Source organism: Glarea lozoyensis, assembly GCF_000409485.1.
Source record: "Glarea lozoyensis ATCC 20868 chromosome Unknown GLAREA8, whole genome shotgun sequence".
Classification (NCBI taxonomy): Eukaryota; Fungi; Ascomycota; class Leotiomycetes; order Helotiales; family Helotiaceae; genus Glarea; species Glarea lozoyensis.
In genome coordinates this window covers 1,093,743-1,118,706 of record NW_007361003.1, presented here as the reverse complement: position 1 = coordinate 1,118,706, position 24,964 = coordinate 1,093,743, and the positions used below count along the sequence as shown (strand labels likewise).

Below are 24,964 nucleotides of genomic sequence, written 5' to 3'. Positions count from 1 at the left end.
GGGAAAGGTGCAAAAAGAGGAAGGGTTGATGAGGAGAAATACGATTCATGGCATGATTGTTGGGTTGATATAAGAAAGCAGAACAGACCTACCGCAAGCGTATCCTATTATGCTCCGTGATATCGTCATGAAGAAGGGTCCTCGAAATGTTTAAACCGGGTCTCGGGCTCCAAAATTGTGCTATCAAAACTTTTAAGATGGCCGTCTTTTTTTTGATTTGTGAGGATTCTCATTTTAGTACAAATGGTGGAGTTTCGGTGGGCCAGCAAACGGAGTGACTCTCCTAGCGAAACGTCGATCGCGGGAACTTCTTCGAAGTAGAAGAACTTCAGCAGGTACCACGTCTGAACGCGCCAGTCCGTTGGTTTCAACCATGTTGATGATCGATAGTGGAAAAGCATTTCTTGATGGGATGCGGTTGGAGTCGTTGGCAACGACACTCGATGCACGGGCCACTCCACTCTGGGCCGGATTTCAGGCGATCACGTGGACTCGTGAGAACTTGACAGGGGCGTCGCGTCTTGCAGCTGGGTTGGCTTCCAAAGTTCGACTCCCAAAACTCATATTCTCTCCGAAAAAGCTTTTGGTATTGTCAATAATCCGCCCCATGTCAAGTCTTCGACCCTTCAATTTCAATTCTGAGCATCTCCCGAATGGCCCGCCTTCTGAAGAGAAGCCTTTGACCAATCCCATGGAAATGCTCCTTGCGCGTTACCCTACGGGCAGCAACCTCCAAAACCCAAACTTTATGCTCATCCACGCACGCCCAAATGCTTTCGATGAATATCAAGATCCTCTTTACGCTGCTCTTGCCGCTGGATCCACGATACCCCTGGAAAAGTCCAATGATCCATTGAGGAAGAAATTTTGGATGAAGACTTATTCGGAGAACGAGGGTATACTGGAAAAACTAGAAGCAGAGGGCATACTGCAACGGACTGGGGAGGAAGAGAAGCAGGGCTACATCACCTTGATTGCCGTCGAAACAATCCTTACCAGAGGCCAATGGGCCGAGGTTTGCAGTGGATGCGGAAGAAGAGAGCAGCTAGGGGAAGACGAATCAAGAATGCTTAGATGTGCTGGTTGTCAAGAGATCTACTATTGCAACAAAAATTGTCAGACTGGTATGTCTCATGCTTTACTTGTGACCCTGTTTTGCTTCTAGGCTAACGAACACAGCTCATTGGTCGGAACATAAGACACACTGCAAACAACTTCGGAAGTCGCGTTGATAAGTTCTGACGCCAAAAGTATGGGCGTTAGTCACGAAAAGTTTGATGACCCGAATTTTCCGCAGAGAAAGCCTATTAGGCTAGGAGAAAAATTGTGGTATCTTGTGAACTCATTCCTAGGTGCAGAGTGGCTGAATAGGTTTTTTGGTGCTTGGGTACTTGGTGCTGAATTGTGAGCTCATAAACCTTCTCATTAGGTCCTCGCTAAACGACAACGACGCTTGGATATATAATGACATAAAACAACAGTCCATTCCTCTGCTAACAGATAATTAACATCCTTAAGCACTTGCTATTCGCTGTAAATCCTGGCCTCTCCATCTTCTATGACCGACATCATCCTCTGCATATCCAAGGCAAGAGCTTCCAAGCCAGCCGTCCCTCGCCTTCCGTCACAAGTTTCGAAAGTGCTGAACTGTTCAAGATGAGTATCTATGACCCTGCCCGGATAATTTATGGAGATAGCTTGTGGTAATTTGGTTCTAATTTCCCTTTTGAAATGGCTGTTAGCACATATGAGCCTAGAACTAATGATCGTTAAGTGTTCCCGTTTGTCCTCCTTCGACCGGTTTCCAAAGTTCAATGATCACAGGTCACCAATGCCACCTTTGCAATGCCTCTCCTATCGTTTTCGATTATCGGTGTTCAGTCGATAGAAACCTCAACTTTACCACGGGCGAGAGAAGTTTCGAGCGTTTTCCAAAATTTCCTCCGGAAATTCGATGTCTGGTTTGGAGGCACTTGGTGCCCGTACGAACTGTAGCCCTCATCACACCGATCAGTAAGTGCGGCTTTCGGCTTGCAACCAACATAAGCCGATCCAACATGTCGCCGTCATGTGGCTAACTTATGTGGTATAGACTACGCCATCATGCCTCGCCGTCTCTTCGAGAGTCCAGCACCTATTACACGTGGCATCAACAAAGAAAGTAGAATAGAGACATTCCGCTATTTCCGTATATTCAGAAGAGAGGGTGGGTATTTTAGGGTTCCGCCGATGTGGGTAAGTAAGGAAGATCGGCCTTACATACATTACGACGCCTTAAACCAGCATGGTTTGGTGCGGGTAGTGTTCATAACCATGAACGATGGCGCACAAAACTGGATTAAAGAAGTTGAAGATTTTCGAATTATAGACATCAACTCGAGAGAGCTTAAGGACAGCCTGGACATGTCACCGAATTATAGGAGGGAGTGTTTTCGGGGGTTGCCCAACTTGAAAAGGCTTACCATGTCCCTCCACGATCATGATCCGATTCATCCGTCAGATATCGATTGGCTACAGGAGCAACTGACTCTTTCTCTTATATCTTTGCGCAGGCGCCCAGTTCCAGAGATTATTTGGGAGGGTACAAGGTTTTGCAAGAAACATCCTGGCTCGTTTGATATCAATAGTGACCAGGAGATACAATATGTGGTTGTCAAGAGACCCTGGAGAAGGGCCTCATGCAGGCAGTAGTTGGACAGTTAATCTCGGCATTACAGCTTCAACATGGGTGCTAGGTCTGGACTTCTGGCTCCTGTACAGTGCTAGGAGAGATTCATTAAAGATGTTTTTCAAGAGATTGAAAATCCTTGGTCAGGTATCGATGTATTCATACAAAGGCAATCGACCCGGCCACAGCGTTTAAGCACTGGTTTATTTGCAAAATTCATTCAAAATTTCCAAATGTACTTGATTGTAGTGTATTGTGAGGTTATGAGCTAGAAAATAATGAGTCGCTCTCATTCACCATGGGAATTCCAGAGGCATTATTCACCAGCTCTTGAGTTTCTACTGCCGGGCTCAGTATGACGCTAATGAGCATTGACATCTTACCGCAGATTTTCAGCTTCCTTCTCCACGACATTTGTCTTTCACGTTCCTACTACTGCGGCCACCTCGTGTAGGAGCTCAAGAATTCTGCTTGACCTAAACGACTTGCAGATCACATCACCTCTAAGATCAGAAGGAGGTAGACGTGAGCGCATTCGCATATTTAAACATTTGTAACTAACGCGATTCATAGACATATCCTACCCTGGAAACGCTGAGGCTGTGCTTTCCTCGACGGAACTCATTCGCCAGCATGGACCATGACGACAACCACACTGGAGACGATTCTCCTCTTTCATCTGAGGAAGTGCTTGCAGACGACTTAAGCAACAGTCTTACCGCAATTTCGATTCTCTCCGATCCTTTTAGCTCAAGTCAAAAAGTACCTGCGGATCGTTCAGACCTCATCACCTCGGCGCCCTCCGACCATCAACCCAGCGAAGGTTCCCAAGAGCTGGATGAGTTCCACCTATTTCCAGAACTCAGTCCAGAGCTTCGCACAATGATATGGCGGTACACTTTCCCCGGTCCACAAAAAGTGAACATCCATCATGGAACGAAAGTCACATATGATACACAGAAAGGAAAAGGCCTTGACGAGGGCGTTGACTCGACAGAATTTCCTATTGCTCTACAAATCAACGCCGAGAGTAGAGCAGAGACTTTAAAGCATTATATCTTGATCCATCGGGACAACTACGAACAGGTTGTCGATTTGAAAGGGGTTTAATGGCACCATGACAACAAACCAATATGCATTAATCCGCAGATCGATTGCGCATACTTCAACTTCGAAGATTTCTCAGAAAAGACCGGGGCTTCTGAATGGTGGAAATATCTTTCTGCAAAGCACCAGCCTTTCTTGGCCAGCCTTAAAGAAGTCGATATTCGAAACGTCAACTTGTTGTTAATTTACAATCCTCCGCACAGAACCCTGATGTCACTCTCCAATCAAGACCCACTCTTCAATCGAGAGTTGATCTTGCAACGCATAAAGTTGCAACCGGTTCTCATCAAGCTCTTGGAAATCATTTTGCTTATGCCAAACTTGTCGAAACTTTGCTTTCATATCGACCCTATGACCTGTACTTACCGATTGTCGTCAAATTATTGGGAAACAGCAGAGTTAAAGAAGAAAATCCTTTCCGTCTTGGGTAACCATCTTTATCCACCTGTTTCAAATAACGTCAGCAAATTCATCTTGGAAATTCTACCATGGCAGAATGAGTACGAGAGCTTTATGTCGAAGAGAAGCCATGGACAGATGGATATCATTGGCCCAGTCATTCTTCTCTCTTCTAGGGTTCGTGACGAGTTAGGAATACCTTATCTTTAGGCATATAAAGTACAGATAACTCCACCACATCGGATCTCTAAATCTCTATACCTGGAGTCATCAAGTTGGGCAGAGTCTCGATAATGGAAACCTCAATAAGTCGAGAGGCACACCTTCATAGCGAGCGCGCAATGCTGTATTTCAAATTCAACATTCGATGACTCTTACCTTAGGGTGATACTCTCATTGGAAATGCCAAAAGTTGTAATAGGAAAGCATTTGAAACATTTTTGAAACTTAACGTTTTTAATGCATAAAGATTTAAAGAGGTATGAGATGGTTATATGCTAGAGATTCTTGATATGACATCGAAATGGTCGTATTGGCCTTCATCACTTGGTCTTTCTTGGTGATATACGCGAGATAGTGCCAGTCTTCGAGGGTTCCGCGAGCATACTGAGCAATGGGATCGATCGGTGTCCGGATACGGTTAAACAACTGAATTTAAGTTCTAAGCTTTGAGCTAACAAACAAGTGTTCGCATTTTTCCTGGCTTGTACCGTTCGGCTATTCCGTATCAGGACACAACTTTCCTTACCAATAAACTCTCTGCGGCATCCTACTACGCAAGAGCACAGTTTTCCACGATCTGCTACATTTGAAAGTAAGTATCTTAGCATTGCTGCAGTAAATATGCTGGAATTTTCCATTACACCACCTCTTTCCAAATGTCACTTCACTTTTGGAAGTCAGGTCGTCACTCCCAACAGACAATAGGAGCCTGGACAACCTTGTAGTTAAAATCATACCAGACGCACGTATTGTCCTTTATTTCTCAACCAGATCTATCTTTTCCAAGACTTTCTTAGTATGCAGTAAAACCGTTTCTACCGAAAGATTCTAGAGGCACAGAGCCACGTCAATTCTCATCTACAACATCTCGTCTGGTGACACAGAGGGCTTGTCATAAAACATGGACGAGGTTCGAGCGGCCTTGTTTTCTAATCTTCGATCTTCATCTAAAGTCGAGACTTTTCAACCAGAAGTGTTGTTGAAAACAGGAGCTGTCAGAGAGAGATTTCGGGTCTTTCAAAATGACTGCGATCTTGAAAGCGGAAGTGACCCTTTGGAAGATGCAGTCATTTTCATGAGCGTCCAGACTATTATCGACAAAAGCACTGAGTACAGTGTTGCGCTGACGAAAGATGTGAAGATCGAACTCCGGTGGCAGAAAGTATCGCACTATATATGGTTCGTGACGGGGCTTGTTAGCTCACAAAAGACGAGAGGTGGAATATGGGGTCACGTTGGGAACGGATTTTAGGAGTTGAAGCATTTATGTGTTCTTGCTCTTCGTGTTCTGGTGAGTTTTTAAAGGGGCAATCTTGGACTCTTGCTAACAATTTGAAGAAATATCTCATAGCTCAATCGAGTATCCATATCTGCCCGTCCTCGCACAATGACAAAACTCTCATACAGCTACCGCTTGAGGCGGAGACCAGAGTGAGAGATATCTCACCAGTCGACTATCCAAGGATAACCGCACATTCATCCAAAGAGGATGCTTCAATAACGTCTCACGTAGGAGAGGAAATAGTAGATACTGCACGAGAAGCAATAGATTGTAAAATTAACAGCGTGTCAGAGGAAATGCAAGAAAAAGCTCTTGAGAGCTTAATTAGGGGCTTCGATAAAAAAACTCATTCAATTCATAGACGCACCTTTCATAAATGTAATCTATCGTCAATTGACCAGATCCAGGACATTGCACAACAACTATACATCGAACAGAGCTCCAGAATATTAGACAGTCACCGAACTCCTGGCTCGTACCTATCTAGGAAGTTCAGAAGTGCTACAGAGTTTGCGCCACAAACAGGAAGCAAGAAACTACCTATCAGTGAGACTTTGGAGCAAGAAGACTCACCAAGTTCAGTAGAAGAAGTCGAAGAGAATGATGTTTGGATCGCCAGACAACTACAGCCTCCCGCAAAATCACGTTTTCAGAAAGGTTCTAGACATGACAGCAGGAAAAGAAAATTCTCTTCCTTTGTGATCCCCTATACTGCTCTCTCTGAGATCGCGTCACATCCGCTGGATTATACATGTCGGTCAAAACGTGTACAGTCGGGAGTGCCTGAAGCGACGCAGACGCCGACACTCGATCTATCCGACGGCCATACCAATTATGACGTTGGCGAGGACATGATGCTAGACTCTGTCGTCGAAAATCCAGAAGCCAAACTATCTATGGATCATAGTATGACTAGTACAGACGAAGAAGAAAGCGACTTTGAGGTTGTCGAGCCGGACGATGATGGAGACGGCGACTACACTGATGGTGATGATGACCGTGATATTACCAAAGAAGATGATCCCGACCGCATTAGGACTCGAAGCCGCAATACAACACCCCAAAAACTCTCTGGCAACCTTCCATATAGAGCGCCAAAAAGCTTGAATGCCCTTTCTGGCGCGGAGTCGACCAATATCAGCCCCATCAGTCGAAAGTCACCAAGAGCTTCGCACATAACATCAAAATCAAGCAGTCTACCTCCGGCAGTGACAGAGAAGACACAAGAAGTTGGTAAAGAAGTAGTGCAGTCCAATGAAGATAAAGGGAATGATGGAAGTGAAAGCACGCCAGATACGAGCTCAAACTACACGATTTGCTGGATGACAGCAAACATGCCCCTTGAGGGTATGAGCATCCAGCCAGTCCGACCTGGTTTTGCATGCGAGATGTGCAAAGAGCGTCGTAGAAGGGGCATGGAATCATCTTGCTTTTATTTTGACACGACGAGGGATGGTCGTAAAAGTGTTCAATTTTATGGGCGGATATATGATGAGTGATGGATAAATGGTTTGACATACAGGAAGTGTTTTTCTGAAGGAATGATTGTGCGATCTAGAGACGGAAATAAAAAACATTGGCTTCAAAGTCGTGTTCAAAAATATCTTGTTGGAAATAAGCAGTCTAGGTAAAAGGGGAAGGGTTAGGTCATTTCGCATAAAATTGTGCATTATTTCTGAGTGTCAGAACTCTAGCAAAAATCTTCTGGTGTTGAGGTTAGGCAAATTTGAAAAGCTGGATACAGGGAGTCATGGTTAAGACAAGCTACAATATTCATGAAAGTTGTACATACCGCCTAGCTTAAACCTCGATTCTAATGACGGAGCCCTGAAGCAAGAGGTTCAAAAGTACAAGATGTATTGACCAAGTCTAGACTTCTTGAGCGGTTACGTACTTGTGAGATCGGGGGTTTTTTTTTTCTTACTAGTATGAACCTTTCATAAGTCTATAATGTAGACCTCCATCCTAGCTTCGCGTTTCCCATGAACGCGTGAAACGGTCCGAGACAACACAAGATTACGGTAGCAACCTGTAATCCTCGTTATTAATGTCAAGAGGCGTCGAAGGCATGCAAAACTTGACAGAGTACGAGTCTCAGATATTCACATCAAGCCAACGGAATTCATTATGACATGATCTAGTAATTAAATCACATTACTTTTCAAATTAGTGATTGAGTGTAGGTAACCATCAGCATAGCAAATGTGAGACTAGCTATTTTGTGTTACCAACTTCCAGCAGTAATAATGTTTAGCACAATGAAACATTGTGTGCAGTAAACTGGGAATCAATACATTACTTTTGAACTCGATATTCATTACATTCAAGAATGAAATTTGCGATTTGTACAACTATCACTATGATTAGAATCCACAAAGCCTTTGTATAACATCACTATGAATGAATGAACTAAACTATCAAACCTATAAATTCGTCCTGATTCTTTCCTAAGAAACTCCCTTCTTCTATCAGTTTTACCATCTGTATATCACCGTGTTGTAAGTTTACACAAAACTCATCTGTATAAAGTTTCTCTATCAACAGCCAAACCGCAACGGCCATTAAATCCTAGAAAATGGAAGAAACTACAGAGCAGAAAGCGACACCTCAGGCGGTTGTGCCGACGTATATCCTTGACGCTTTTATCCCTGGTAACTATACCCCTTCGAGAATTCTCCAGGACCCTCAACTAATCATATTTGCATTGTAGGCTACTCCGCGCTTCACAACGTAATCCTGCACGTTTTGGGCACAGACATAAACTACCTGGTCTCCTCCGCAGCAATCCTGTGGCTCTTCTCAAAAGTATTGTACTCGCCATGGGAGACCCTCATGGATCTCGTCGAGGAATACTTCATGTCCTCCTTAACCATCGAAGAAAACAACCGGGATCTGTGTAAAATACAACTCGCATACTTCGCCAAACGTGAAGCTGAATTGCGGATACGATCTATAAACGCAGCTCTCAATCACGACCCTGAAGAGCGGACGGACGAAGAGATGGTATCAGAGATGGGCTGGCTGAATTTTGCATTCAGCGATGCAAATACACCGATGAGGTATACCCCTTCGACAGGTACGTATCGCACGAAAATCAACGGCAGGACGCATTATCTGTATTATAACAACCCAGTTGGAAGCGATCTTGGGTTCATGCCACCTGCATCGCTGAAGATTGCTTGCTATGGACGTTCCACACAATCTATAAAGCTCCTTATCCGCGAGATGAGATTCCTTCTACCAGGATCGTGCAAAGAAAAGCCTCACGACAGTATTTCGACCGAGGTACGACAATAATGAAACGTATTGGGCGCAGATATCACAACGCGCTTTGAGACCTATGAGCACTGTTGTGCTTGATGAAGCTGTTAAGTCGAATCTCTTGAAGGACATTAACGATTACCTCAAGAACGAGACTAAAGAATGATAGGCTTCGTCGGCATCCCGTATCCAATAGCATTTTAACACGGTCGGATATAGGTATAGCGCACGTGGAATTCCTTATCGTCGTGGATACCTCCTTTATGGTCCTCCAGGAACTGGCAAATCTTCCCTCGCATACGCTGTAGCTGGGCTCTTTGGCCTTGAGATCTTGTTCTTGTCACTCATGGACAAGAATCTGGATGAAGAAAAGCTTTCGGACCTCTTCGCCGCCCTACCGGAGAAATGCTTGGTCCTGCTTGAAGACATCGATTCTGCTGGCTTGAATAGGGACATGGACGAATCCGAGGACGAAGATAGTGAATCCGAAGACGAAGATGATTCTAAATCTGCCAAGAAGAAAGCCAGCAAAGAGAACAAGAATACCTCAAAAAACAAGGGGATTTCTCTGAGTGGGTTGCTGAATACCATCGACGGTAAATCTTGTCCATATACTGTGAAGTGCGAACGCTAATAGCTTGACAGGTGTTGCCTCGAATGAAGGCCGTGTGCTCTTCATGACCACCAACTGCCCAGAGAAGCTTGATTCAGCTTTCATCCGCCCTGGTCGTATTGATCTTCAAGTAGAATTTACAAATGCCACGCAATTTCATGCCAAAGAAATATTTGAACGCATGTATGCTAGACAGCCAATTAGAACCAACGCTTCCGTTAGTACACCCGAGGCAATTATCGATGAGAAGGAAACAACATCCGAGGACAGAATATACGGGGAAGAGATTAAGGCGATGGCACTTGAATTTGCTGATCATATTCCCGATGGCCTGTTGAGTCCGGCTGAGATCCAAGGCTTCCTCCTAAATCGTCGAAAGGAACCGAAAAAGGCTCTAGAAGAGGTAACGACCTGGGTCAAGGGGCTTTTAGAGTCGAAGAAGAAGGGAAAGAAGGTTGTTGGTGCTCAGTAGAGTCTCTACTTTCTGATTGTTACTGCTCAAACCGGAAGCTAGTACAGAGATTTCGATAGATAAAATAGACTGACGTCGTAGACGCTTAAAGTAGAGGGAATAAAAAAGTTTAAGTTAAAGCTCTTCGCCAAAGATCCCTAGCTCGGTGGTCCTAAGTTTTCCAGATTCATTGGCTGATATCGTGTGATTTGAAACAGGGTCCAACATAAATTCAATCTTAGAGACCCACTCACCTCATTTGTGTAGTTTTGATGCTTTGCCAGCTAAGATAGAGCCAAAGAGTTCTTGGTAATCGTGTGAGGCTCTGTCGACACAATTAAACGAACGAAAATTGACAAATTCTCTTGCGAATTGTTGCAAACTTCTTTTGGGCACAGCAAGCGCATCAATTCATGTTAGCCTTCCCAAATGGTAGAATCTCGCAAGTGTCCTCAGTACGAAAACAAACATGAGGAACAGCTATTAGATTTAACAACGAACAAGTATTTCCGGGTGAAATCTCCTCTGCGAAAGATGCGAAGGGAGACTTCGGTTTGTCGCGGCCGTATTTATGAGTGAGGTGGTTGAGATACACGCAAGCCGCGTAGGCGGATGAATAGGACGGTGCCGAGGCTCACCGCGACATGAGGCTATGAAAATTCCCGGCGCAAATTATCCACGGAAAAATAACACCAGATCATAATAGCCTTTTATCTCTCTATGCACTTAGTGTGAAGAGGGATGAATTAAAGGGCCTCGTGGCCTTTCCGACTCGGAAGTAATCCAAGAAAAAAAAAATAATGCGGAAACACCTGGAGGGAAGCTTCTATGGAGCTTGCAAGAAGCTGAGATAGAACTTCAGTTGGCAGCCAGACGCGGCCTGGAGATGGAATTTTTCTTGATCCTTCTTTGCTTTTGCTCTATTCTTCATAGCTCGCAAGCATGGCACAGTGCTGCAAAGCACCCTAAAGCTGGCACGACACACGATCATACTCACGCCTCAGACCCAAGTCGGCTGGTAATGTATGTTCAGACATTCAAAACACCGAACAAAGAACCTCTATCATTGCTGCCACTCATCGAGAAGCACACCAAGGTGACCCACATTATATTGGCATCTTTGCATCTACATGATGTTCCTGGCGAGATTCGGTTGAACGACGACCGACTTGAGTCACCAGTTTGGGATGATCTTTGGCATGAAACTTGGTTGTTGCGGCAGAATGGTGTCAAGGTGATGGCACTGCTGGGAGGTGCCGCAGGAGGGACTTACAAAAGACTAAATGGAACTGATGCTCAAGTAAGAAATCCCATGGCCATACACGAGGATGGACGCTTACTTGTTGTACTCACCAGTTTTACGCCTACTACAATCCTCTACTTGCGCTCATTCGGAAGTACCATTTTGACGGGTTAGATTTGGACGTCGAGGAAAATGTTGACATAAGCACACCGATTCGCTTGATGACTGCTTTGCGTCGAGATATGGGTCCAGATTTTATAATAACAATGTCACCATTGGCATCGGCGTTAACTGACGAACTCGGGCAGAACTTGTCTGGATTTTCGTATTTCGAGCTCGAGAAATTCGCAACCATGCCAGGATCCGATGAGAAGCTTGTATCATGGTATAACGGCTTGTTTTACGGCCCATTTGCTAGAGGACCACCTGTTTTTGATGCGTGTGTAGAGGCGGGATGGGACCCCTCAAGGATAGTAATGATCGTGCTGGATTGTGCAGATGATGGCCAACCGAATGGCTTCGTCCATATCGAAGATCTCCAAGAGACCATTAAAAACCTGCGGGCTTTATATCCGGGCTTCGGCGGCATGGGAGGTTGGGAGTATCATGATGCAGGAATGAGTGACTGGGATGTATATCAACCATGGCTGTGGGTGAAGAGGGTGGGCGATGCACTATTTGACCCTCTACAACAAGCTCTCGGCAAAGGAGTCGCGGATGAGTTGAGATAACAGCATATAACTCGAAACGTAACGCAGTTATGACCCTTTGCACAAACTCCTGTCATAGTGCCTGTTCATAGATTCCGTCGACTATTATGGATGGCCAATTGGAAGAAGATGCGTGTAATTAAGATGCTTTTATTTGGGGATAGACACCAGGCCATTGGAGTAGGGAGTTGTAATTCATAGGATGGACACGCAAAGCCTGGAACAAGTCAGCTTCGAACACAATCACGTTATGGATAGACACCAAACATACCTATTCGTTGGCTATATATGTGGCTGCGCAGTCCCAACTGGCCCGCTAAAATCACAGTAGAGGTTTGTAGCTAGTACATTAGATCCAGAGATAAAAAATAAATACAGTAACCATTTAAAAGAGGATGTGGAACGGCACTTCGTAGGCTTTCAAGCTGGAAGACGTTTTGTTTTGGATTTTGAAAACACACTTTCCGACTGGAAACCGTCTCACCTACGCGTCGGTTTAAGTTCGGCACAGCAATGACGCTAACTGCTTATATAATCGTGTACTCCCTACCTCCGGGCTACTTAAGGAGGTACTAGCTAATTAAGTGGTTACGCTAGCAGCTAGTTATTTCCAGGTTTAGCTTGCGAAATACTTCTCTTCAGCGACTGCATTCCCATGCGCTATAAGTTTCTTTCCGCAGCATTCGGAAGTAGTGATGATTCTGACACTGCCGAGCAGGGCACTTTGCTCTTGCCCCGGCCATCCCCTAGGACCGGTCATCAGTTCCTTTTTGAGCAGGTTATCCCCGAATACCAACATGCCCAAACCTTCAGTTCGGGACTGCTCCCGTAGCGGGGAATTTGCGACTTTTCGCGCCCAATTATCATGACCTACTTTCCAGACGTCGTGACAGAAGTGTGGTCATGAGTGATACGAATAAAAAAAGGTTGAGACTCAGCGTACAGATCTGATGGGAATATAACAACAGCTTCAGGGTCCCAATATGTCCGAAGCGTCACTTCCTGTAGCGGCGACCAGAGGCCGACAACATCAGACGTTCATTAAGGGCTCCATCTTCAACAGAGACCAGGACAGCCTCGTCGCGAACTGCAACGACGCAAACGATGAGTTCAATCAGAATTACCTAGGTGGAAGCTGGGCCTTTCCAGTCGCTCAATGCCCCGCCTTTGAAGTGAAGCCGGGGCTTGATGTGCCAGACCAATGGTCTAATGATGGCTCCCAATGCTCACCAGTATTATCTCTTGAAGATCCGCAACCGATGAAGATTATGTATCCGAATGCCCTACAGCTGGATAGCATCCACAGTAGTGATGCTTGCGGTTTCTTTCAACCTGTTGCCGTTCCGCCGGGCTACCAGTCACAGTTTGTTGATCAAATCTCAGGACACCAGAATAATTATATATCACATATACCACCATATATTCAGGCAACTCCTCCAAACTGCGAACACCTTCTTGGAATGTTTCAACCTGCGCCGCATTATAGCTTGGTGTTAAATCAACAGGCGGATCCGATGTGGTTGAACTCTACTTATATGAGTCAAAAACCGATTAATACCATAATAAATAACGCTTCTACAACCGTCCAAAGCGCTCGTTCTCCTCTAAAGCTTTACTGGCCAAGTGAAAGGAACGAAATTCCAGTCTCGGCGCCAAAAAGAAAGCGAACTAGCCCGGAACCCTCAAACAAAAGAAGCCATGCAGCAAAGCCAGAGAAGCCTCTGTCTGAATTTGTTGTTGTCTTTGAGAACTCTCCGGGTGCTTTGTTAGGCGTCAAACATCGGCGGAAGCTAGATGATCCCGTCAGAAAAGCTGCGAGAGATGTTCGCAAAGCCGGTGCTTGCCATCAGTGTAGATTTAGGAAACGAACTGTAAGTCCTATTACAGCCCATAAAATGTGATCCTTTACGATGCTAATGACCTCTAAGTGCTCAACTGGTTCTCCATGTATATCTTGTCTGAAGAATGGAAACGGGTTGCATGAAGTAAAGTGCCAACGAGAAAGTCCTTTTGTTGGAAAGCTCATGCATCAATGTAGGAGAGAGACTCAGTCCCAGTGGAGTTTATTGCTAACGGAAAGCAGATTTCATGTCTTCTTCGACGAAACGGGTTCTTTCCTTCAAAATAAAATATACGCAAACTTCTCAATCTAGTTATAATGGAGAAAATGTCACAATTGATGGCATAGGAAGAACATCTCATCCAATAAAATTGCGAGTCCGGAGAACTCCTCTGAACGGCTTACCTGCTGAGGAACAGGAGACCATCAAACGTGTGATGAGTGTCAAAAATATTCCGCCAGTTTCAGATGACTTTGAATTTATTCTCCTCGAAGACGATAATAAATGTGGAAAGGAAGTGGAGCAGTGGGCTATGGAGTATACCTCAAAGTTCGTCCATGCTGCAGGACCGGAGTTCCATTCCACGACGATAGCGCAAATACTTGGAACGGCATATGTAAAAAAGAATTTACCAGAGGTCAGCAGCCTGCAGTTCTTGGTTTACATCCACATTTCATGACTAACAACGTTAGTCTCAATTGGTCTCGGTAATGTTAAGAGTTTCGTCGTTGGCGTTTGTTCTCCGCGCTGGTGTGAGATGTTCAAATTCTGATATAAGCCGCCCTGGGTATTATACCGTGCAAGCAAGTATCGACACGATCTTATATGAACGGCTTCAACTGGCTGAAAAGGAGTTATTCCAGATGCTCCAAAGACTGATATTTCGAACCGCCGGATGTCTTACGCGTGGACAAATTTTCCCTGTTGCACTGGTTCTTTGGCAGCTGATGCGATTCTTGTCATTGAGTTCGAGCCACCTTTCTAACATTGTCCAGAAGTTTCGACCGCAAGGTAGGACAACATTCTCTGTTTGCGTGTATGACTGACCGTTATGAAAGCACAATCCCAAGCTGACTATCAGTTCATTGGGCTTCGCCTACTCCTCTCGACTCACATGGCACTTTTCCGCTCCAGTAACCCTCTACTTCTTGATATCAACGACAAACATAACAGAGATCTCATTGGAGGTGACGATGAATTGGCAAATCTTTGCGCAAAGATGCGAAACGTCGTTTTGAATTTCCGAGAGAAAGGTGCACCAGAGATGAAGGGTAGCATTGCCTATAAGAAAGAATACTTCGACCTTTTCCGAAAAGTATACACGGGCTTATGATCTTTTCTGCATCTCGGCCCACTAACCCATTTCTATACTTCGTTAGAAAATCGGAAAATAGCTGTTGTTGTCAGTATGATCGCCAAGTCATGTGACATTATTTGGGGGCTGGGATCTACGTCGGTTGTCTCTTCCCAACCACCTTTTGGAAAATAAAGCCTTTTCTGCCTCGAAGGCTTCAGGCAACTCAATCAATATGTTGTTGTGTGGGTCCAATCCAGTTGGAAAGAGTCACGAGTGTTTGGTCCATTCCTATTTCTGTATGGTTTCTTCTCGACCTTCCCTGTATCAGGAACTAACATTACATGGGGTGTTGCACTTTGCTAACAGATACTGCGTTAGTTTTGTTAGATCAAAACCATTCCTTCTGTCCAGCCTAATGGCGTTCTCCGTTGATACTAACCCGTTAAATCGCTACGCCGTGCATCAGATCTCGTCAGCTACTATGTCGTCTCTTTCACCTACGCTTATCATGGTCTCCGACTGTTCCAAGACTGGGGTGATTACTACTAGGCATCCTACACAACAAAAGCTATAGATCGCTAATGGTCCACCCCATGGAAGAGACTGTGCGCCCAGCTATGCTTCTAAACCTCGCCACATTCACCCAAGCTTGGCTTAGCGTACCTATATCGCGATATTTCTAGACATGAGAATCATGTTGACCCTGAGTTGAACAGTCATGCTGATGGCTTGGTCTGCCTAGAATATGCCGTCATTCTCCGGTCTTATCCTACATACCGTTCAATTGAGACTGGCTATAGTCGTTCGAGAAATATGCTACGACTCTACCCTATTTATAATTCAACTACAAGTCAAGAAGGCTGCCATCTCAATTGCGGTACTAGTTGATATCATTTACGTATAGCTTGGGAACTTTTCACAAGGACAATAGCATCTTGTATTCAAGACGAGCCTATCACCTTTACCTTCGATTTTGTACGCTGTCAGCTCTTCCTATCTTACAGTTCATCTCTACACAATCACTTCCGCCAGCCTATATTCACGGAAAATTCTGTCAAGTCTACTGTACACATAATCAAGGTTGGTTGAAGCTTAGATTGTTCTTTACAGAGCGACAGCTAATCACATCTCTCAGAGCCATCAACATTATCCACAACCTCAATATACAGAGCTTTCGTTTTCACATTCACAATGTTACCTGCTTCTTCAAATATGACCCTGCAGATGTCACCGCCAGAAAACCCGCCACAGCCACAACCTGATGATCCATGTATGTAATCGTCTCTCCACAACTTTTACCTGTAACTAACAAACTTTCAGACTATGGACGACAGCACTACAGCCTGGGAAGCGAATAAGCGTATAAGCTCATTGGTCATATGTAGCGTTGCATTGGGGTGTCCTGGCATTTCACGGTGGCGCAATGGGTAGACATTAGGAAGTTTGGAAACAAATTATATCGGAGTCACAGCATTCATTGGTTGTATTCTGTACCGTTGCTTATATCAATAATCGTACCACCTCTTTACCGAACATTCTATGCTCATCTCGTCTTACTTGCCAACCTTTACGAGATCCGTCCTTGCTGACCACTCATGGATCTGATAAGCTAAACGGTAATCAACGGACGCGGAGATTAACACCCTCTAGTTTTTGTGCTATGGATGTAAAACTCCTCCATGATGTAAGCTCCGCTGGTGAGAAGTCTAATTTAAGGTTTGGCTGGTAAGACCGGGTATTGAAGTTCGGAAGAGTCTGTATGATTGCGTCTCACCCCACGGACGTAGGATGTGGCAATGGAAGTCTGTTTCCATGCCAAGCTAGGATTTTCTTGTGAGGCCTCGGAAGATCAACAGCAAATCCGAAGGCCAGTTTCATGAGGTGATTAGTAAGGCGGCCCAGATCGGTGAAGCAAGTGGAATGGTTACACAGATAGCGGTTGCCAAGGTCGACGACTTCCACTATGCAAGTTAGCTCTTCTGAGTCCATGTCAGCACGTGTCTTCATGTGGGGAGTGGGAATCAATCTTCCCAGTTGGGGTGGTAAAGTTGTCCGGTTTAGGTTTATAGTACGCCGGTTGGGGCTATGAAGCGGTAAAAGAGGGGAAATAAGCTTATTTGAGACTACCGGTGGTTTTCTCGTATCTTTCCTTAAGTGGAAATTCACGGGGTAGTTACCGTGCACGTATAGGGACTTGGGAATGGTTGTCTGCAAGGGGTGGTAGTGGCGTCCGGTTTAGGTTTGAGGTAATGTGGTTAGGGCTGTGAAGGGGTTCGGGAAGGAAGATGAGCTTAGTCGGGACTACCGGTGTTATTGTCGTATCTTTCCTCAAGTGGAATTCCACGTGGTAGTTGTCGCTCAGGTTTAAGCCATAGTTTTGGTAGAAGTCATGACGGCATGATTGTGAGGATGCTGTGCTCTGCATTGAAAGTGCCAAGAGTTCACCAAATTGAAGTTGACTCATAAGGAGTATTGAATAAGAATGATGTGTATGTACAGCTCTAATCTGTAGTAAGATAGAACTTATGCTTTTAAGTTCAATCCATTTACGTGAAATCCTCCCAAGCCTTCCTATCGGTTCTACAAGACATGTCTTCTAGACCCATCCCTATCTAGAAATTCGAGTAAATATCCAGAGCCCAGTCACGAATGACATGCAAAATATGCTTCCGTGATGGACTATCAGATTTATGCGAGAATAATATAACTGAATCGTCCATCTTGTTTATCTTTTTCAGGTATCTCGAAACAACGCCCCTGCACAAAACCCTCAGTGTCAGACGGCGGGTAGGCAAAACAATCTTCGCAATCCCTGCTACGGCGACCTTTACAGCGAGGACAAGCTGATAATTATGTTATTAGTACAGCACAGCCTTCGGCGACTTCGAATAACATCAAAAAAGCTTAACTCTACCATAAAATTCAGCAACACTAGCTCCAGCACCTGCGACTAAAAATAGGGCATTTGTCTTTTTATCGACCTTATAAGGGACTTCCCATATCGGAGAAGCATGACTAAGAATGTCTATATCCTCTTCACTAGACGTTTATAAGTAATTATAAGTACAAAGTTGGGAAGAAATACTAGTCATCTATATTTGCATATTGGTTAAGCTTAGAAGCTGTACCAAAAACACGGGTAGAGAGAAGGATAGTAATGACGAGAGCGAGATAGGAGAGTTGCATGTTGATGTAGGGTTGCCAATCTTGAGTATGTGCTAATGTTTTCTGGAAGATAAGTCGAAATGTGGTTTGCGACTACTAATAACAACAGGAATAATGAGTAATTAGAACTATAGTATTTGTATCGCTTGTCTACCAGTTGATCTTTCCAAAAGAGTACATACGGCAGGCGAGAATTGTTTATTTCGTGTTTAAAGTTTACTTGCTTGAAGTAGATGGAGATCCTCAGCAGAACAGTTATTAAATAGGCACAATACTTATTTACAGCTCCAGCCCACGGCATAATGAACTTGAATTTAAGTTTGGTTCCAATTGCGTAGAATCCTCAATCTACGCTATCCATTCTGCTTGACATGCCTTCTACACATGCCTAGAAATGTTGTAAAGCCTTATCACAACTGAGAGATGCAAAGTTGCTCCAACACTGGTGGAAACTCAGATCTAGCTGTAGTTTATATGAGTGAACCTTTTATCTATCTCGGAGCAATGATCCCGCTCAAGACCGGTGTCGTTACTCCAACCATACCAACAGTGATCGCACTCGTTGACGCAACCTAATGATTAATTTATTAGCACTGTACAGCATCCCGTGGCTTTGAAGCAACATTAAATAGACTTAGAACATACCCATAAACCAGGAAAGCGAAGAGGATGTACCTGCAACTAAATATACTACATTTGTCTTTTTGTCGATCGCATGACATGTATCCATGGTGGAGACGAATGGCTAATAATGTCTACATCCTCTTTACTAGACGTTCGTAAGTGACTGTTAGTATGAGGAAAGTGAAGGAGAAAAACCAGTCTTCCATATTTGCATATTGATTAAGCTTAGATGCACGAGGAGGCTTTCCAAATACACTCGAAGAGGTAAGGGCGATTAATAGAGCGATATAGGCAAGATTCATATTAGTGTGAGGTCGATAATGTGAAGTATGTGTTAATAAATCGTAAGAGGTGACTTAGTTAATGTGATTTGTTGCTAGAAATCACAAGTACGAAAGAAAAATAAAACTAGAGCTATAAGAATTAATCGCTTATTTTAAGTAAATCTATCTAAAGGAGTATATGTTGTTAATTCGTATATAATTCTCGCTAGTTTAAAGTAGAGGGAAGTAACTAAAGAGAGGTAGTATGTAGTATGTAGTGTGTATTTATAGCTAGTTACTTTGAAAGAAATAGAAATATGATTTCAAATTCGAGTTATTCAAGTATAATACACCTAAGCCAATTTATCTAATGTACTTAACATGCATCTTCAGGATCGGTCTAGTAATATTATATCACTAGCACAGCCTAAGTATAACTGAATGTAAAAGATACTCTAATAGTGGTATATATTCAGAGGTTGGAGAATACAATATAACGGTACTGTCTGTCAATCTCGATACACTTTCCCTGCACGAGATCATAGCAAAAACTGCACCAGAGCGAATTGTAGTAATAGCACGCTAACGATTTCGTATTAGCACAGCACAATTTCCCGCAACTCTGGGGTAATATCGAAAAAACCAAAACATACCCGTATACTTAGAACCCGCAGCTCCATCACCTGAGACTAAATACAGAACATTTGTTTTGATATCGAGCGTATGAGAAGTCATTATTGGTGGAGAAGCATGACTGATGATGTCCACATCATCGTTACTAGACGTTCGTAAGTGACAGTAGGTAGAAGGAGTAAAAAGACATACCAGTCGTCTATATTTGCGTATTGATTAAGTTTAGAATTCTTGCCGAGGACGAGGGTACAGAGAAAAGATGATCAGAGTACGACGTGGAAGAAATACATGTTGACGTGAGGATGCTGATATTGACTTTTGAGTATGTCTAAATGTTTAGTAGAAGATAAGTAGCATAGAAGTTATGATTTGTCACGGATAATTGTTGACTAGAATAATAACCATAAAAGGAGGAGAGAATTAAAACCATGAGATTTGCATCCCTTTTTCATGTGTTAGCTGGGTCTTTCCAGAAGAGTACTTAGATATTTACGGTAAGCGAGAAGTGCTCAATTCGGTTCTCAAACTCACTAACTTAAAGTTGACGGAAGTAATTAACGAGAGCACTTGTATGTTCGCAGCTCTAGTATATATTCGAAACAGAATATTTGATTTCAGTTGTAACCTACTTAAGTAGAAAATTCTCCTAAGTATATTTGTTTATTCTCCGGTATGTGTCTTCTGGGCCGGTCTAGCAATGTTGAATTACTACCCAAAATCCGATCACAAATCTGAAATGAAAGTCGACGCGCTAATCGTCGTTGACATTCAAGCCAGGTAACCCGAACCAAATATAAGATCTACTATTAAGTCTTTGGATAAAACGTCCCTGCGGAAGACCTTCATCAGGCCCTGCGCCTCTCAAAACCACGCAGTCACTGCATTTTTTAGTAACGCAGGCTATGTATTCAGCTTTTAGCATAGCACAGCTTTCCTAATCTCAAAGCAATATCTAAACGGTTACGTACCAGTATAAATGGCACCAAGAGCTCCATCGCCTGTGACTAAGTACAGTGCCTTTGTCCTTGAGACGATTGGAGTACACTTATACTCCATAGGAGAAGTATGCTTTATGATATTAACATCTTTCTCACTAGCTGTTGGTGATTAAATGGAAATAAGTAGTAAAGTTTTGGAGCGGAGGTACCAGTCTTCTATACTTGCATATTGATTGATCTTGGAATTCTTACCAAGAACTCTGGCAGAGAGCAGAGTGATGACGAGAGCGATGTAAGAGAAATACATATTGTTTTCAGGTTGAGTAATCATTAATGATTCGGGGGAGGTAACCCGAAGACTTAATGCAATTTGTCGCCGAAAATGATGAGTTGAACAATAAGTATGAAAGACAGAAGAACCCAAGAGAAAACGTCCGACTCATAGATCCCATTTGCCGTCACAGAAAAGGTACTAATTTTTATCGCTTGACTATATCTTAATATTTTGGTCTCTCCAAAAGAGTGTATACAACAAGCGAGAAATGCGTGATTTGGTCTAAAGCACTTGTTCGAAAGAGGTGCTTGGGTGAATTAGGACACTATTCTAATTTTGGAGGGTTGGAAAGTTCTTGCGGGAGAGTTGAGGATATTGGATGAGGATATGTCTCAATCATCTTGTGATTCAAGACACTGCCACACAATCACTGACTGTAACAACATGGCATACACTCGTAAGCCGCATCCGGACGACAAACATTTGACATTCACGGTAAGTGGTACCAGTTAACAAAGTGTACCGTTATATGATAATCGATAATTGAATGACATTATGATCTCAAATAGCATGGCTAAGGCGCTGATTATGAGCAATTGGAAATGAAAAACTTCGGTCTCCGGGTTTTAAATCATCAAAATTGACATAAGAATGTACAACCGCGATTCTATGTACACATTCCCGCCCCCTCATATTTACATTTTCATCCACGCCACCTTTTACCATCGCCAATCCTCTCAGTCATAACACATCTACAAACCAAACCACGCAAGATCAACATCCTCATGAATAGGAACAGTATGTCCAACACCCTGGCCAGAGTACCCAATCAACTTGGTTCCATCACCATAGATCTTCTGCGTGTATCCAGATTGCGGGGTATTAGCATTATCCTTGGTGAACGGCACATTCAGAACATTAGACCACTGCTTGAGCGCCTCAGCAAAGTTAGGATATCCAAGAGTGTTGTCAGCGGTTCCGTGCCAGCTGTACATTTATTAGTCTAAAGTTGGTACTCCGAGAGGTTTGGGAACTTACATAAGCATCTTAGGTCTCGTACCGTTATAGTTAGGATAGTAGCTGCGAGTAAGATCACCCCATTGCTGAGCTGTCTTGACGGATTTTCCACCCGCACAGTCGTTATTCCATCCAGGTGTGGCCATACCTGCAGTGGCGCTGGCGACGTAGAAACATCCGTCTGGAACACCGCTGTAGGATGAACCGGCCTTGAAGACATCTGGGTAAGCTCCAGCAAGAACATTGGTCATCATTGCACCGGAACTATTTAGTGATTGTTAGCATAGATATTTTTGGAATTTCTGGAGAAGGAATTGATAATATACCTTGATCCAGTAGCATAAACTCTATCTCTGTCACCTCCGTAGTTCTTGACAGCATAGTCGACCATGTTCACGATTGTCTTGGAGTCTCCACCAGCATCGTGAGTGAGGGAAGTCTTCGATGCAACATCCCAGCATCCACCGCTTGATGGCGAACTTGGGTAGATAACAATAAATCCCTTTGAGTCCGCAAGATTTGCGTATTTGGATCCAGTGAAATAACCCTGTCCGGTACCAGTGCAGTAATGAATAGCGACGATAATTGGTGCAGGATTCAATTTCTTGGTTGGAAGGTAAATATACATTCCAGCTTTCGTTGGGCCAGCTGTAAACCCAGACACTTTAGTAAGCTGGTTCTGTGCGGCATCTGCAATTCTGCCCAGCACGAGGGCGGTGGCTAGCAAGCTTGAAGAGAAATACATGATGAGATTTCTATGAAGTTTAATGCTTACAAGTCCAGATCATGGACGGAGAAGCTTGTTATATATATGACCCCGGAAGAATATCCTCCATCCCCGTTTGTCCGATGTCTCATGACGAAGAGAGAAGAAAGTCCCATATTCGATATCATCATTTACGAACTCTGCCGGGCGGGAGATTGTGGGACCCAACACGTCGCTGCCTATGTGGAGAGACGAAACAAATTACAAAGGAAGCAGCCAACCGCAAGGCTTATCTGAGAAATAAAAATAAAATACACAAATGATTGACTGGAGCCCTTCCGAGCACCAGGGTGAAACCATATTATACGCCGCCCCGAATATTATTGAACTTGCATTGATAGCCTCATTCGCCGGATTAAGAAGGGCACGGCTGGATCAACATCTTTGAGAGGCGAATAAAGTTGTTCAGATCTAATAAAAGTGTTGGGGTACTTGTCAACGACGAATCCTCTGGCAACAATTCAGCCTGTTTCTCAAAATGAAGAAGTCCACTTTGAAAGTTTCTTGGCATCACGAGGCTCAATTCCCCCGCATTTTGCAATATAGCCTCCAATGTAGATCAGATTGATGCGACATGAATAGAGACCCTTGCTCATTCTCCTTCGAGTTCCAAAACGGCCTTGGAGGAGCACAATATTTGTCAAATTATTCGAATACCGTTTCTGTCAACTCTTTGATCAGCCAGCCGTGTCTGGAAATTGATCTTTGTAATCGGTGGTGCCTGCTAACAAGGCATCGAAATTCGTCCTTACAGGCCATCTCAGGTTGTCACTTCGTGCTTTCTTTCTGACTTCCTGGCCGTGATCAGAGATGTCGCTGTTATATGCTTTCAATCCTGCAGGACGGTGATGTTGGAATAGTCCTGGTCGCACAGTCAGACAGTTGTGATGTCCTTTCCCAGCTGTTCCGTCGCAGAATTGCTTGAGCATAATATCAAACTGCCCTGTTATCTCTGTAACACCCAGATGGTACGACAGCCGGCGAGCGCTAGCCTGTGTAACAGCATAGCCGAGTGAGCATATTCCATCGCCGGCATGAGAGACAACTCGTGTATGATTGGGGTATTGTGTAAGATCTTTGACTTCAGACACAGAATACATAAATTGTGTTTCCGGAACAGTTTGATCGTCTAGACGAACGACTCTGCCTTTTGGTATCAAATCCGCCCTACCATCTCCTCCCATTCCTTTGACCGGAAAATTCATTCCGCAGTGTCCCAGCCAAAGCATTTCCCATTCATCGCCGTATGGGGACTTTGATGGTTGAAGAGTAGACGGCAAATCGTAAAAATCAAGGTCTTTCGAAGGCAAAGCATCCGGACTCGACGGTGTTGGGTAAGTTGAGTCTGCATAGGCTCTGCTGTCCGATGCCAAAGGCTGGATGAGAGCTCGGGACGACCGAGAAAAGTCGTAAAGTTGATCTTTGATACGAATGTCCCAATCAGCGTCATCTTCAAGTATCAGCGCCGTTGTTAGATTCCTTCGGACAACTCTACATTTCTATCATTAGTGTCGTTTCTGAAACCTCAGCTTTGCTTGAGTAGGAGTTCACTTACTCACTAATGGCGTTCATATGTGCTCGCCATGATCCTATGTTGCTGTCACCGCCAGCCGCCGAACGTCCCGTGCCAAAAGGAATAGCTCTATCTGGTACTTGATCGCCATGTATAGCATCGATAAAGTCAAATTTGATATCGCTCAAAGCAGTCGCCAATATCATTGAATCTCGACGATCGGTTCTCTCTGGCAAGCTGACCACAAATATCTGCTGAAACTGTTCGCAGTCGTGTTAACCTAATTTTTCTCTATTATGATGTTGACCTACCCCAAGAGTCTGATTAATGGCGACAGGTGATGAAAGACCAGATTGAGAAAATCCCAGAGTCGATGGAATGCCACTGTGAACATGTGACTTGCTAATTAATAAGACCAGGAAGAAAAGCAAAATTGCGGCGAGTATGGCCTGCCATGGTCGTCGTATCAATGCTTGAGACATAGTTATTGAGAGAACGAAAGTATAACATGCGAAAATAAAAATGAACATTCAAGATGTGATATTCCAATCCTAGCGCCGAGCATTTCTTTCATTCCAGAGCCAACACTTTTAGCCCCCAACATGTTGGAGCTGCGCTTAAAATTGGCCATAGTCAGCAGAAACCACACAACACGTCCAATGAGCATCCTTACCACA

At 44.0% G+C, this 24,964-nt stretch overlaps 7 protein-coding genes across 7 annotated transcripts; 5 read left to right on the top strand and 2 right to left on the bottom strand.

Annotated features, from left to right (window-relative positions):
* Positions 1-373: 373 nt before the first annotated feature.
* GLAREA_11754 (uncharacterized protein) lies at positions 374-2,863 on the top strand (the record flags this gene model as incomplete). The annotated part of the gene is made up of 5 exons (XM_008089897.1): positions 374-1,015; positions 1,501-1,703; positions 1,775-2,013; positions 2,093-2,581; positions 2,628-2,863. 5 exons carry the CDS (start codon positions 374-376, stop codon positions 2,861-2,863), a joined length of 1,809 nt encoding a protein of 602 aa, XP_008088088.1.
* Positions 2,864-3,301: 438 nt separating this feature from the next.
* GLAREA_11753 (uncharacterized protein) lies at positions 3,302-4,206 on the top strand (the record flags this gene model as incomplete). Its single annotated transcript, XM_008089896.1, has 2 exons — positions 3,302-3,772; positions 3,979-4,206. The coding sequence occupies 2 exons, from the start codon at positions 3,302-3,304 to the stop codon at positions 4,204-4,206; spliced, it is 699 nt and encodes a 232-aa protein (XP_008088087.1).
* Positions 4,207-5,297: 1,091 nt separating this feature from the next.
* Positions 5,298-7,177, top strand: GLAREA_11752 (uncharacterized protein; the record flags this gene model as incomplete). Its single annotated transcript, XM_008089895.1, has 3 exons — positions 5,298-5,591; positions 5,649-5,687; positions 5,735-7,177. The coding sequence occupies 3 exons, from the start codon at positions 5,298-5,300 to the stop codon at positions 7,175-7,177; spliced, it is 1,776 nt and encodes a 591-aa protein (XP_008088086.1).
* Positions 7,178-8,253: 1,076 nt separating this feature from the next.
* On the top strand, positions 8,254-11,977 carry GLAREA_11751 (P-loop containing nucleoside triphosphate hydrolase; the record flags this gene model as incomplete). The annotated part of the gene is made up of 6 exons (XM_008089894.1): positions 8,254-8,329; positions 8,389-8,737; positions 9,159-9,535; positions 9,585-10,020; positions 10,937-11,303; positions 11,360-11,977. 6 exons carry the CDS (start codon positions 8,254-8,256, stop codon positions 11,975-11,977), a joined length of 2,223 nt encoding a protein of 740 aa, XP_008088085.1.
* A 962-nt stretch (positions 11,978-12,939) lies between these two features.
* GLAREA_11750 (uncharacterized protein) lies at positions 12,940-15,130 on the top strand (the record flags this gene model as incomplete). The annotated part of the gene is made up of 5 exons (XM_008089893.1): positions 12,940-13,827; positions 13,885-13,990; positions 14,040-14,434; positions 14,490-14,808; positions 14,856-15,130. The coding sequence occupies 5 exons, from the start codon at positions 12,940-12,942 to the stop codon at positions 15,128-15,130; spliced, it is 1,983 nt and encodes a 660-aa protein (XP_008088084.1).
* Positions 15,131-21,743: 6,613 nt separating this feature from the next.
* GLAREA_11749 (alpha/beta-Hydrolase) lies at positions 21,744-22,753 on the bottom strand (the record flags this gene model as incomplete). Its single annotated transcript, XM_008089892.1, has 3 exons — positions 21,744-21,978; positions 22,030-22,272; positions 22,335-22,753. The coding sequence occupies 3 exons, from the start codon at positions 22,751-22,753 to the stop codon at positions 21,744-21,746; spliced, it is 897 nt and encodes a 298-aa protein (XP_008088083.1).
* A 698-nt stretch (positions 22,754-23,451) lies between these two features.
* GLAREA_11748 (uncharacterized protein) lies at positions 23,452-24,769 on the bottom strand (the record flags this gene model as incomplete). The annotated part of the gene is made up of 3 exons (XM_008089891.1): positions 23,452-24,265; positions 24,330-24,547; positions 24,599-24,769. The coding sequence occupies 3 exons, from the start codon at positions 24,767-24,769 to the stop codon at positions 23,452-23,454; spliced, it is 1,203 nt and encodes a 400-aa protein (XP_008088082.1).
* Between the last annotated feature and the right edge of the window lie 195 nt (positions 24,770-24,964).